Here is a 14,513-nt window from a genome sequence, read left to right on the forward strand (position 1 = left end):
ATGATTTGATGAAAATCACACTAAAAATATGCTTTTAAAAAGTAATATATGCCTTACCTTGACAAAGGATATGAAAACAGAGATGATACAGTTGAATTACTTTTACCCAACTGTGTGTTCAAGGGTTTTAAAGATTTTATCTTGACCTCAAGATCAATAACAAACATTTGAATTTCATTCCATGGTGTTTTCAGGGCAACAAAGAGGTGTCTTGCAATCCAGTCAACTGTGATGGCTGTGGCATTGTGAAGATATGCATCTCTGAAAAACTTAAGAAAAAATTTAGAAAATTATTAAAACTGCTTGAGAGCAGAATTTTCCCACCTGACATTATGAAATTATATTTGTTTCCAAAATAATTTCTACTTGGCATGCAGAAGACAATATATAAAGATTCTATGCCATAGAATGAAGAGTCCAATATTTTTATACAAATGAAAACTATTGTTTCACAAATATCAATTGTTGCTTCCATGTTGCTTCCATATTCTTGAAATTAGAATGAAATAAAATTAAATTACATTTGATACATGAAATAAATTAATTGTATTTAATAGTGTGAATTTAAAATTAAATATCTGTTGAAATATCAACAAAGCAAATGTCACTAAAATCATACATGATTTAATAGGATACCAATGGCATACTCCGGCTTATTCTAATAGCTATTGCTGACATAAAAATTGAAGTCCAAATTTTATTATATTATACATATTTTTATTGCACTGCTAGAAAGGAAAATTATCCAGCTAATCTCTTTTATATTACATATCATACGAACTGGCAGTCATTAAGAAAATTGTGTCCTTCCAGTTCTGTATTTTGCCATTAAATGTGCTTTGATCACCATGTGACTTTTTTCTGTTTCAAAAATGTAGTTTTGATGTCTTCAAAAACATAATTAGCCCCAAAATAATGACAATAATGGCCACATATTCTCCTAGATTCTCTCAAGCAAGGGAATGAACAAAGGAATACCTGAAACTTTGAAGCAGTCTGTATATTCAAAAGAAACAGAGAATCTTCTACGATATAGTATATTTTGTCATCATTAGCAGTATAACAGATGTCCTTTACATTTGCCTTTGCTGAAAGTTCCCATGTGGTATGATTATTGTCAATGTCAGTAAGAAACAACTTATTGGCAGAAACAGTTATAAGAGTTGGGACAGGGAAAAGATCTGGAAGGAAAAGGGCATAGCAGAATTTACAAAAAGCATTCTAGACAATAGCAGTCATTCATAAGGAAAGCAAGTACAAGATAAAAATAAATGATGGCCCTGCACAAATCGTATTTGGTCACATGTCACAACAAATAAATAAAATAATGAGATACTTTGTTGTCATCACACACAAAGTCCTAAGATTTTTTTAAATGGCATTGTGGATGCTTATCTAACAAATTTAAACCTAGTAAAAACATATTTGTTCACTTAATTACCTTTAACAATCCAACTAGAAATAGCCTATGATCCCTAGTAGATGTCTAACTCTCTTGGTTACCTTTCACAGTCCAAGTAGAAATATTCTATCATCTCTAGAGTATGCAGATTACAGATCAAAACCTGTTGTTTCATACAACCCTGGGGTTCCCTAGAAAAGTTAATTTAGCATAGTTTTGAGAAAAGGCTTGAGATTCCTGATATTTAGTGTAATGATAAGAAATGCATTAGTCATTTCACGTCAGAAGCTGTAATTATTTCCTCTGTGGTGTCTACTGTAGGGTGGAACAAAGGTCACACAAAGTGTCAGAGGCTATTTATCAGATTACCAAATTCCTGTACTGTCAACTTTAGCAGCTACTACACACAAACCATGAGATGGCATCTCAATCATCCATACCTGATGAATTCCTCTCTGCTATATCAGACAAAGGTCCTGGACCCACAGAGGTGAAGGCTTGCACCTGTGGGACAGGAGTTTGTTAAATATGTCAAGTAGCAGCATAAATGATTGTGTTTGTAAGCCTGTAGAGTCATATAGTTAAAGACAAAACCAGAACCAGATCTCCTGGCTGCACAGCTAGGAACATATGCATGTGCTCTGATTGACCTAAGGCTGTGCTGGTCAGTTCAAAGGCTACATTCAGGCTTGGACCATGGCAATGAAGAGAATTTTAAGCAGTGGACAGAGTGACAATTCATGCTACATCTATCAATTAGAGCTCAAAGAACACCAGACAGTCTTGTCTCCTTCCCCAAGCTGAAGCAATTCCTACTGTTTGTTGATGCTGCAACCAACATGGTATTCTCCTCCATCAGTACCTGGTCTGTTACATGCTCTCATACTTTTAACTTTCTTTCAAGCACACATTCCAAAACTTTTATTACAATGAAAACATGACCTCTTGACAAGTTTTAATATGGAAGTCTCTCTTTATAGAAGCCATGTGAGTCCTTGCATTTCTCCAGCAGGGGAATTTCTCTTGATCTGTGGCTTTTTAATCGCCTGTCATCCACCAGCTCAGCCCAATCTATATTTAACTTGCAGTTTCTAGCAGTGGCTTTGGGAGACTTCTGGAACAGTTTCTTTTGGGCTTTAACAAATCTGTACAATATTGCAGCATTGTTTTCCACCTTATTCAGTGAACAACACTACATAGAAAGGTTAAGCCAAGTATACAAGGGTGAGTCAGTCAATCAGCAGTTCCACAAGCAGAAACCACAAGTTCTTGCCCCAAGCCCAATACTGTATCCTAGGCAAACACATCAGGCTGCACTGATAATATCTACCATCTGGCATGGGATAAGCTCAGTAATTTTTCATACCTGAAACCTTACTGTGAGGCTGGGAAGCACATCCCCGAGAGAAAAGAGCATCAGGGTGGGTTTAACATTGCTCACGTTCCACTCCATGAAAGCATCAGCAGTGCCACTCTGACTCAATAGTTGATAGTAAACCCTGAACTGTGTTAATACTCCATTGTCCCTTTCAGGTCTGTCCCACCTGAACTCCACAAGGACTTTCTCATCACTTTCATGTAGGTTATTTTGTAACACATATATTCTAGGCTTTGTAGGTGCTGAAGGAACTGTATAAGAAAAATGATAAAAAACACAAAGCAAAGTACTCCTGTTAAAACACAAACTCTACCTCATAATCAACTCTTTCAGTTTTGAGCCTGAACTTCATAACCCTGATGCTGACAGAGCCACTTAGCAATTGGTGAAGTGTAAATTACAGAAGAATATCTAAAACTTCATGGTAATTCCTTTCTGTTTTCCATTGGTGTGTGGTTATCTGATTTTAACTTAGCAAAAAAACCCCTGTATAAACAGAGACAAATGCACTCTTGCACTCAGACTGGGACGTATCTATTTAGCCTAGTCCTGTAGGTAGCAATGGAGCTACAAGAATTTTCACAACATAGAGCGTGCTCTTACCTCCTCTCCTATCCACTTCAAAATCTACGGTAGCTTATAAACTCTCTCTCAGCACTGCAGTCACTTAACGTTTTATTTTAGCTGACTTACCTTTGACCTGCATGAGAGCAAAAATAAACACTGAAGTAAAAAGTGTATAACATTTACTAAAAATTTAAGGAGTGGTTATTACACTTTATTACAAAGGTTATGCAGCCTTTGATGGTCATTGTAACGGATCTCAATTTCTTTTTCTTGCTCATAGTCATAGGCACATGGTAGATATAGTCATACACTTTCTGTTCCAAATTCTATTGATGCAAGTATGTGCATTTATGTGTGCAATAGATAATTGCAAAGATACTCAGGAACTTGTCCTTGCAACTCTGCCTGCAGCTGACTAGCCCTGAAAGCTGCTCATTCCTCTCCAGGGTTTCACTTGCTGACATAGACCCGGTCCCAGTACCCATTACAGGTGAGGAATGGGATTTAAAATTCTAGTACCTCCTTCAGGGGCTCGAAGGGATGCAGATGTTGTTCGTGCCTTGCCCCAGTATGTGTATGGAGTGACAGTAAAATCAAAGAGTGCAAATGGTTCCAGCCAATCAACTCTGTAGTATGGCACTGTCAGGTTATGGGGATAGAGACACCGTTCACTCTCCAAAGACTGTGAATGAAACAAACCAGAATAAAATAAAACATTTTTTTCCCTCTCAGAAAGGCCCTCAGTTTTCCAAAACTCCCCTCAGCAAGCTGGTCAACTAAATCAAGGCAGAGCTTCTCTTCCTGTGAATGATCATTATTTCATCAACTCCTGTGGCACTGTAGCAACGCATAGCAATCTGCCCTTTGAATTTGAAGTAAAGCTCACCAAAGGTGCTAAAATAAAGTCTGGATGAAGGCTAGATTTCACATTCAGGCAAAGGCTGTCCCACTGGCAGTTCAGAGGGCAATTCTGTCTCTGAGTTATTGTGAAAAGCTTTCTCACACATCTTTGAGCACTGGAAACTCCTTGCCTGGCACTTCACACCCCAGCAGCTAGCCCAGAGCTACTGCCAAGACTGTATGCTGTATTCCTCCTGTGCTGGCCTCAGTGATGAATAAACAGGACAACTTGCTTTATATTTACAGTTTAGTCTGGTTGCTTGACCAATTTGTAAATGCTAAAGCAGAAACAAACTGTATTTCTGTTTAAAGACAGATTCATCAGCAAGTAGATGCAGTAATACGTGGAGGTAATAGAGAGGGATTGCATGAATATCCTCACTTGCAGAGCTTTTGATCCTACGCAGTAAAAGACAGATCCCCATTCCACGTTTGTGGAGGGACTCCAAGTGATGTGAAAACTTGAAGAATTTCCTTTAATCCTGAAGGAAGACTCTGGCACTGAATCTGGAATCACTTTTGGTGTAAAAGAAAGATTTCCTGTCCATGAAAAGAGGAAGAAATAATAATAATGTAAAGAATATGAGCATTAGGTAGACTTTTCAAACCTGACTTGAAACGTTAAAGAACTATCTGGTAAGTTGTCATTAGGTAGAAACAATGAATAATAACACCATTTATTCTTTTTTGCCATACCCATCAGCTTTTATAATTGCACATTATCCAGCTATAGCCTGATATATTTATTAATAAGTTGCTGTTGTTCTTATCTTTTGTCAAATGACTGAAGGATTCTAAGAACAAAGAATTACAAGCTGACAGTGAATACCTTTCTTGAGGGGTTTAGCTCAAGAAAATAACGTACCTGGCAAAGGTTTAAGTGATGTATGAACAAGGGTAAAGGCTGCAAACTCTGCTGGTTGTGAGAAGGGAATGCTAAGGCTCTGGTTGACTTCCTGAGTTGTAATGAACTGAAGACTATTAATCCAGAACAGACGACCACTGTAGTATTGCAGTGTACTCTGAGATATTTCTGAAGTACTCCATGCTGCAAATTCTGTGATGATGGCATTACCACAACTGTGAAAACACATATGAAATCAGAAAACTGAAACCACACATGTAGAGAGAACAAGATTTATGCAATGTTTGACACACTGATAAGTTTTGCATCATTTAGATTCTTAATACTGATGCAGGAGGTAGGGAAACAATTCAAAAAGTTTTCTTTAAGTTCTCCAAAGCAGAATGCTTTTCAGAATGGCACATTGCAGAAAGACCTGTCAAAATTTTACCAAAAAAAAAAAAAAAGCAAAGCCTTAATTCCCTTGATTTCATTAGAAAACGTAAAATGGCTTCATATTCGGATGTACGGATGTAGAAAATTGAATATTTTGAAAAACCAGCCCACCTTCTCTCAGCAATTGCATTGAAACAGTAGAGTCTACTTCATAACATGAGATTCATTCTACTTTGTTACAGCAGGTCCTCAGATGAATTTGAGCCTGCTAGTTTCCTTGATAACCTTCTGTTATTTACTAAGCTCTCTTAACATTTTCCTCCACTGGGATCACTGGTGATTTAATCTGTCATGTTACTTCTAGTCAAAACGTACAGGCCTTTTTTGGAACAAATTTATCTTCTGGGTGAGAGATTAAATGTGTTGTAAAAGGCATCATTTTGCCATCTCAGAAATGTCTATCAGCTTAGACACATGCTATCCAAAACAAATTTGGAAAAGCTTTGACATGCCATCAGGTCCATTAGGGTGGATTATTTCTAATCTCTCTGTTCTGGCATGCCAGGAACAATGATGTATGGCTGTCAATTGGTTCACACTGGAGCTGCATGTTCTAGCTAAAACTAATCAACATATTTTGATTCCTTAAATGTTTACCATTAAACATAACAAGTCTAGTATCAGTCAGAAAACTCAGCTGATTCCACACAAAGCCAGCCTGCAACATTATGAGCACATGCAAATACTGTTCAATTAAGTTTAAGAAGTTTATTATGATACTTGAAAAAAAAGATTAATCGCACTCTCCATATGAAAAGGAGCAAAAATGAAAAAAGTTTCATGAGCTATCACTCATCATGTACTTGGTACTTACAGAACAAAATACCATTTTTCTCAAGGTCTTAGTATATATAAAAGCTGACCCATAAACACGGTTTTGTTTTGTTTTATTTTTTTAAAAAATTGCCCTTCAGGAATAATGGTGCCATTGCATTCTTAGGATGATTGAGAGGAATGTCTGCTGAGTACTGACTGCTCAGGTAAGAAAGCAGTGTCAGTTCAAGTCCTAAGCTCCATGCAAGATGAACAAGTTACAGCTCCAGGCACTTGAAAACTGTCAGGTATTGCAAATGCCAAAACATAAAATAGACAATAAATGGCGATTATTTCCTAAAGCTAAGTCTAAAAATTGATGAGTATGACCTCAGTTTGGTTAAGCTTCCATATTGTGTTTCTCTCACTGTAAAACATGTTAACAACCATCCCAACAGGTAGTATGCCATCAGCTAGCTATGATCATTAGCTCTTCTTTTTGTTTAATGTTAAATCAATAACTAGTGTGCCCAGCATTGGACAAAATTTGTTTTTAAAGAATATCACAAAAACTAGGAAACATAGACTGTCTTACCTCTGCTACACGTTTACTTACCCTTCTTTGCAAAGAGCAACTCTGTACAGGTTCAGGCATAGACTATCTCGCACAAGCCAGTAAAGAAAACCATAGGTGAAATCCAAAGTTAAACCAAACACCTAAGAAAAAAAAAAGTCAAAAGTCCAAATAGCAATTTGAACACACCTTCACTTCTGAGGTAAAAGCTCTTAGGCATAACTGTTGTCTAGATAGCAACATGAGTAGCTCTTTCTTGGCAAAAATAACACTACTATCATGAATATTTATTTTAACACAAAAAGAGATAGCACTAGAAAATCATCAAGTCCTTGGTGGACACCTATTTATAGCAGCTGATGATTTTCTAGATAGCACTTTATGAGCACCTGTCACAGTGTTTATCCCTGGAGTATCTGCGCACTTCAGATATGATGGCAACAGTGTATCAAGTGATTAGTGGAACTACCTATCAAAATTCCCAAAACACCTCCGGTATTTTAACATTCTTAGTCTAAAACAGGTGGTGGATACCCAGTCTGAAAGTCAGAAACACCTTCTGAAAGAAGTACTTCAGACCTTTCATCTTTGTTTTCTAGCTTTGATTTTATGAATGCAATATTTAATGAGTTGCGTTACTTATGGAAAATACATGTAAAAATTTTATTGATGTATCTGGTTAAACAGGAAATTCAAGCATTTATATTTTGGTAAATTATTTATTTTTCAATAAAGAGTCGGGGGGTGGGAGGAATGAAACAATCTTGCTGTTCATTACTTCAATATTTCATCCTCATTTAAGCTAGGTGCAAGATTTTTTGTTTGTTTTTTTTAATAGGACCTAATATTCGAAACAGAGCTTTCTTGCTTTTGCAGTAAACAACAGATTCAATACCATATGCAACAATAATAGAATTCAGACTTCTAATAATCTGTTCTGTGAATAACAAAGAATTTGCTTCTACGAATTAGTCTGCTAAATGTTATCAAGTTCAACCTATGTCATGTCATTAGCACAGCTTGCAAGTTGTTAGGGGCCTCTCTGAACGTTTTCCAGCAGCTCTCAAACTTCTTGTCCAAACACTAGTTGTAGCTATTCTTTTGTAAGCTTAATTTTCCATTATGGATGTAAGTGGAGCAGTCCTTTTTTTTTTTTTTTTTCCCCAACTCTTCATTAATAAACCGCAGAAGATGATGACAGGAAAGCAAATGCCATATCACTTAAGTTGTCTGTTGGTCCTTATGTAATCACATTCTTGACATATTTCTGTTGACATTGTATGTCAGAAAATCAAGGTTTGAGTGATTGCTCCTGTAGGTTTTCCTGTTAAAAATATCACACAGTATGTATGTGCCTGAGTGCACATTTAGTCAACCATGTTATATTTTATCCCATTTACCTATTCTCCCTCCCTTGCATAACACCAAACTACACCTTCCTGAATCTACATTGCTTTTTTAAATGTTTGGATTTTCTTTTCTTGCCCTGCTTTTTTTTCTGGCACTATTATATTTTCCCCATAGGTGTACCCATTTTCTTTCTCCTGATCCCTCTATCCCCATTAATAAAAGGCAAAGAAATAGTTTTACTGTTCATCTTCACGAGTTAAACAGCAATTTAACACCTTCCTTCTGTTATGCTTCAAAAATAGACAAACTTTACATTTCATGGGAGGTATTAGTCTCTGGACGTGATATGTAGTTGTGATCGTGCAATGTAACTCAGCATCATAAGATGCAACATAAATTTAGCTACTTGAGATACCCCTTGACTAGAAATAATAAGAGACCACACCTAGAGGGTCCTAGCCCCTCCTGAATGTAACACACTTTGCTGCTCCCCTACAAATTACATTTGTCCCAGGTATATTGAAGAAGTGTACTTACTAAGTGCATTGGAAATTCTATGCCATATCCTAAACTAGAATAAACCAGAGTAGCTGTGGCAAAATCAATCAAGCTATGCCAATATACACCAGCTAAGCTAAACAGCTGATTGGAAAATAAAATAACTGTCATAAAAGGGTTTAGCTCCTGCCAAAGAAATTAGACTATCAAAGCTCTCCCTTCAGATTTGTTTCATATTTGAAAACTGACGTCTCCATAGTAGTCTCTTCCTATCACTCAGGTTTCAAGCTAAAAGGAGATACAGCCATATACTGCTGAAGATACTGTACTGACCAGCTGAACAGCAATTCTTTGTTAGAAAACCAACTAGTAAATACCAGTAAGAACAGTCATGTAGAGAACATGCTCTGACTGTTGGATAACAGCAATTAACTATTACATCTGTGTTTTAATATTGAAGTAAGAGGTATTCAGGATTGTGCAAGGAAGATACATATTAGTACTTGTGCAAACATGTATTTTCATGTTTATATGTGACAATAATGACCAGTTTGATAACTCCACCATTAAAAAATGTCGTACTGCTCTTTTTTTTCTGATGGGTTTATTTTGGTTTTTATATTAATAAACAAACACCTATCAGCTATAACTGGTCACTTCTCAATCTAGACATTTTTACTTGGCTTTTTTCCTGTATGCATCATGGCAGAAGGCTGAGTTCAGGAAGTCAGCACATAGTTTAGGGGCTGCAGAGAAGCAGGAGAGGAGATGATTGTTTGTAGGAGGTGTGAATAAGTGGATGGCTGAAGGCTGGTATCACTGACATAAAGAAAGGTGCAGAAAAAAAATGACAGGAGCAGACAGGCAGTCTTATTGCTGCCAAGGTTCCTGAAAACAAGAACAAGAAGTTTGAGGTTAGCATGAGGTCATTGAGAGAAACAGGTAGTGAATAAAAAGAGAAGGGCAAGGAAGGTGACACTTGCTGCTTAGAGTAAACTGCAAATTGTCAGTCCTTTGCAACTGGTCACTCAGAAGATATGTGGCAAGTTAAGTGTGCTGTTGAGCTTGGACAGCATAGATCTTCCCTTGAAGACAGTCCACACTCGCCAGCTTCCACAGAGAGGTGTGAGGCTAGTACTGGAAGATACAATGACCCTTTCCAGGACAGACATTTCTCCCTACAAGTGACAAAAATTTTTCAGTACTTCTGTACTTAGCTTTAGAGTTTCCCTCTCCTTCCCAAACCCTCATGAACACCCTAATACATCCACCCTAATACAGCTAAAACAACAACCTCCCATCTCTTTCCCCCCTCCTCATACTGTCCACTAGCTTTACTCACTCTTGCAAGAAGTCCCCTTTCTTTCTCCCCTGAGGAGCTGCTCTGCTCTGCAGCAGCCTCTTCACAGCCCTATGGAGCTCCCCAGCAGTACAGAGCAAAGAAAGAGGGGCCAAGCTGAGGCCAGGCCTGCATCTGACTCAGACAAGGGAGAAAGAGAAGACGGGGAAGGGAAGGGGCAAACTGGCAATGGAAAGCCTCGAAGATCCCCAAAGCACAGGACTTGCTATTCCTGCCACCACACAAGGGACAGGATCAGGCAGGATGGGGATTGTCAGTGGCAGATCTGGTACCCTCACCTGTACTGCAGCAGCCACAGCAGCAAGCTGTGGCGGGCAGTGGCAGGGGCCAGCTGTGCTGAGCACAAATATCGCACCAGCTGCTGCCCCCCCCCTCTCAGCAGCATAGGCAAAGCCTGTCTCTGTAGCAGCAATCTTTGCAGCCTGAAGTGCAGCTCCGGTCTCCCTGGCAAATATCTAGTCCCAAAACTGGCCCTCTGAGGACCCACAAGCTGGGGAACATCACAAAGGAGGCAGGATGCTATAAAGCTCTGGCTCCATGTTGTGATGGGAAAGCCAAAACTGACCATTAGATTTAAGTCATTTGGGAAAAGCAAGTGCCTTTCACATATGGAAAGGAGCAGCATTGCAACCATAAGGACATCTTTAATATCATATTTTGTTGCAAGGGTCTGACTTTAGAAATGACAAGCCAAAGTTTTGGTACAGCTATTACATGGTTTAATTCTTACCCTGTTCTCAAAATGATTTAACAATATTGCAAGAAAGGCATGTTATTCTTCTGGTCACAACATGTTGATTTTGACAGCCATGAACACTGACTATTAAAAGACTGAACTTCCAGAACACTCTCCTCCCCCAAAAAAAAATTAAAAAAATAAAAATAAAAAAAATAAAAATAAAAAAAATCAGTCACCTGTTTACCAGAAAACTGTAGCTGCTCTTGTAACATAAGATACTCCTCTCCATTCAGTCTTGTGCTCTCCACTGAATACACTGTGGCCCAGTACAAATAGCCATTTATGGAATCCACTACTAGATCCTTCACTAGGAACACAACATGAGCCACAACATCCATATGGCCTCCCAGCAGTGATTTTCTGTAGATCTAGGGACAAAAGAATTGCTTTTAGCATTACACCTAAATCATCAGCCATGATCAATTAAGTACATGTAAGTGACATTTCCACAGCCATTTATCAGAAGCTTATGCAAGTCTCAGGCTTTGAAACCTTTTGTGTTCGAAGTATAAGGATGAATAACGAGGCAAAATTATTAGTTAATATTTGCCAGAAAGTAACAAAAGAAAAAGCTGAAATATCTCTTCCCCTTGGCTTTCCCAGCTTTGGCAGCCTTCTGTCTGACAGAGTTTCTCACCCACTTCATATTCACTATTCACAAGTGTAAATGAGGGTGCAAGGCAGTGTGAAATCTGGCCTCCTAGCTCCAGTTTTTAAAACAGCTTCTGATTTTGCACTTACAAGAAATGGAAGGCATAATTTGACAGCACTGCATAAATTAGCACTGCAGTTTTGAAGTCAGATACCTTTTAAATAATTCACATGTCAGTGTTCCTGATATGAGAGTGTGCAAAGTGCAACTGTAATTATTTTTTTACCTGCAGTGATCTGCAAAATATAACAATACAGAGGCCAATCTTGAAAATCTCTGTGTAAACAAATCATGTCAAATTTGATTAAAATAAATTCCATCTACTTCTTAGTTGAGATCAGCTTGGCAGCCTCCATTTTCACTATCTTCACTTATTTTTACAGTGTTGAATCCAACAAAACTGTTGATAGCATGTTTGATTTGTCTGTTTTGCACCTGGAGTTCAGTATCCTGCATTAGTGAGTATTAGTGAACATCTTACCCCAAACCTTTGTATAACTCTGAAAATCACTCCAGGGAAGAAAGGCCTCATTGTTCTACACTACAATAGCAAAGGTCCAAATTCATCTCAAGTTGGAAGTAGTAAGGATTATCTTCCCAAATACTGTTTTACAGTCTTTCTTTTTTACTTTAGGAACTTTTTTTTCCTTTTAAGAAGTGCAACTATACCTACCGTATTTGCTTTGCCAGCCCAGTACAAGCATTGACCCAACCAATCAAAGGCCAACATCCTTGCATTTCTGACATCAGATATGTAAGTATTCTCAGTGGTACCCTCTTGTTTGTTCAATGACCAGGTCTGAACTTCCCCCATGGAATTAATCCAATAAAGTGTGTCATTATACCAGTCGAGGTCTTGATGAAAAAAGGGAAGATATTAAGCATTTCAAAAATGTGTAAATAAAAACCCATTTTTTTAAAGAATAAAAAGTAGCCAGACATTTCAGTTATTTAAAAATCAATACAAATGAAGTTAGGCTCAGTTAACATGAAAATAGGGATTTCCTTATAGGAATACAATGTACATACGTAGTACGTTTATAGCCCTGATAATTGCAAATGTATGACATATATGGGGATGCTGAAGGCAGAACTATTTTAGAGAGTTGATTTTAGCTCTCCTGTAACTGTAGTGATGTCAGTAAGGTTTCACTAAGGATTAGTTTGGTCCATACAGTAGAAGAAAGGATGGACACAAAGGCTAGGCTCAGTGAAGCTGCTTCACTGTACTGCACCGCATTCAAGTCTAGACTGCTGCAATGAAAGCTCTTGTCTTTCAGTACTGTTGAAATTTATGGAGAGCTAATCAATGCCGACAAGTCTGTAGCAGTAACATGCAACTTGTTTAGTATTTACCTGAAATATTTCTTATATGGGGATAAAGGAGTTCTCCTGGCCCGTAGCTATCCAACCGCTGCTTCCAGAGCCCTTCAGCCCCCACCGCCAACATATACGGTTCTTCTTCAGCTGATAAAGAAAACTGCAGTTGTGCACACCAACAAGAAACTAATGTATAATATTTGTATTTCAATAGCAGGGGTTCCCATTTCTCTAAAGTTACAAAAGTTCAGTTAAAGCTGACCCTGCCCTAAGGAATTATGGGCAAAGAAAAGCATGAGATTATCATAATCTGAGAAACTCAGAGATTCAGGTCATGTTTAAATCCAGAACAGTAAGGCGGTTTGGAACCCTATTAGATGCTTTAAAACCACTACAGGTTTGGACCTGGCCCTACTAAAGTCAGGCAAAAGTCACCCCTAATCTCAAGTTCCAGTCCAGTGCCCTAAACTGAAAGCTGTTTTCCCCTCAAACATAGGTTATTATGGGTGAACTAGGTTTCAGAAAACATTCCAAAGATCTACAGATCTCAGACATCATGCACACATCCATTTCCCCTGTTACCTATGCTCAAACCTAGCCTTCTCAGCTTTTAGTGAGCCTGCACTTTCTCATAAATCATCATTAACCCTCAAGGCACTCCCCAAACCACTTCATCATAGAAAGTGCTTTACAGAGCACAGGAGAGGAATAACACCTCTCACACCTGTTCATTTGATAGTGTATCAAATAGTGTGGTTAATAGTGTATTTGCATTAGAAAAATGTATATAAGTAGTATTAATACAGAATATACAGTACGATTATTGTAGTTGGAGAATCCTACTATAACTAAAAGCAAATTTACTTATCCTGTATTCTTTAATGTTTCTAAGACTATCCTTTTTGTGCTCCTCATTTTTCAGTCTTTGCCCAAAGCCTGGGTCTCACCAGATTGAAAGCTGGATGCATAACTCATTCTTCATTTCTCCTGGGTGACAATGCAACTCTCACCTTCTTCTAAAGTTTTGCCTCTAAATGACTCTGACCATGGCCCTTCACCACCAGGAGACACAGCTCTGACTGACACTTCATATTTTGTGAAGCTGGCTAGCTCCTTCACAGTAAGCCTAGTGTCACTAATGTTTGAAACAATCCATTCCTCCTCAGACGGATGCTGAGATGACACTTTCACATCATAGGTCCAGCTGTGCCAAGCAGATAGACCTGTGAGATGCAAACAATCATGTTATTACAGAGTAGGTGGCTCTAACAGATGATACACATTCTTTGAGAAAACTGTATGTTGGAGACTCATTTCAAAAATGCCAGTATCAGGGGAATTGGGAAAGGGATAAATTGAAAATTTACACTCGCCAGCTCTGTGACCAACCAAGAGCAGTGGTTCAATCCCCCATAAAGAATGAAGTTGGAAGAACCAAAATTTTCCCCAGCTACGTAATTTTCTTATGTTCAAAGACACATGCACAGAGGATGAAGACCATAGCACAGCCACTGATCAAAAGTCATTACATCTCTGGCATGCATTTTCTGTGTGCTATCAGCAACCAACATTACTGTTACTTCAGACCATACTTAAGATGGATCCTTGCTTAAAGCCCCTTGCAAATGACAAATGAGTTACCAACATAAATTTGTATAAATGTAATCAGACAAGCTATTTTACTGGCAAATCTTGAGTTAAATTTTTCAGACTGAGGTAA

At 38.1% G+C, this 14,513-nt stretch overlaps 1 protein-coding gene across 1 annotated transcript in view; it reads right to left on the minus strand.

Moving 5' to 3' along the window:
- Positions 1 to 14,513, minus strand: part of ROS1 (ROS proto-oncogene 1, receptor tyrosine kinase) — a 71,703-nt gene that overhangs the window by 39,949 nt on the left and 17,241 nt on the right. The window contains exons 14-25 of the mRNA XM_037392438.1: positions 13,804 to 14,016; positions 12,830 to 12,940; positions 12,147 to 12,328; positions 10,998 to 11,189; positions 6,917 to 7,017; positions 5,113 to 5,327; positions 4,623 to 4,787; positions 3,867 to 4,028; positions 2,769 to 3,031; positions 1,843 to 1,906; positions 979 to 1,181; positions 58 to 269 (exon numbers count right to left, since the gene is read on the minus strand). Of these exons, the coding sequence (XP_037248335.1) occupies positions 58 to 269; positions 979 to 1,181; positions 1,843 to 1,906; positions 2,769 to 3,031; positions 3,867 to 4,028; positions 4,623 to 4,787; positions 5,113 to 5,327; positions 6,917 to 7,017; positions 10,998 to 11,189; positions 12,147 to 12,328; positions 12,830 to 12,940; positions 13,804 to 14,016 (2,083 nt within the window). The remainder of the gene's footprint in view (positions 1 to 57; positions 270 to 978; positions 1,182 to 1,842; positions 1,907 to 2,768; positions 3,032 to 3,866; positions 4,029 to 4,622; positions 4,788 to 5,112; positions 5,328 to 6,916; positions 7,018 to 10,997; positions 11,190 to 12,146; positions 12,329 to 12,829; positions 12,941 to 13,803; positions 14,017 to 14,513) is intronic.

The sequence above is a fragment of the Falco rusticolus genome, chromosome 6, assembly GCF_015220075.1.
Source record: "Falco rusticolus isolate bFalRus1 chromosome 6, bFalRus1.pri, whole genome shotgun sequence".
Classification (NCBI taxonomy): Eukaryota; Metazoa; Chordata; class Aves; order Falconiformes; family Falconidae; genus Falco; species Falco rusticolus.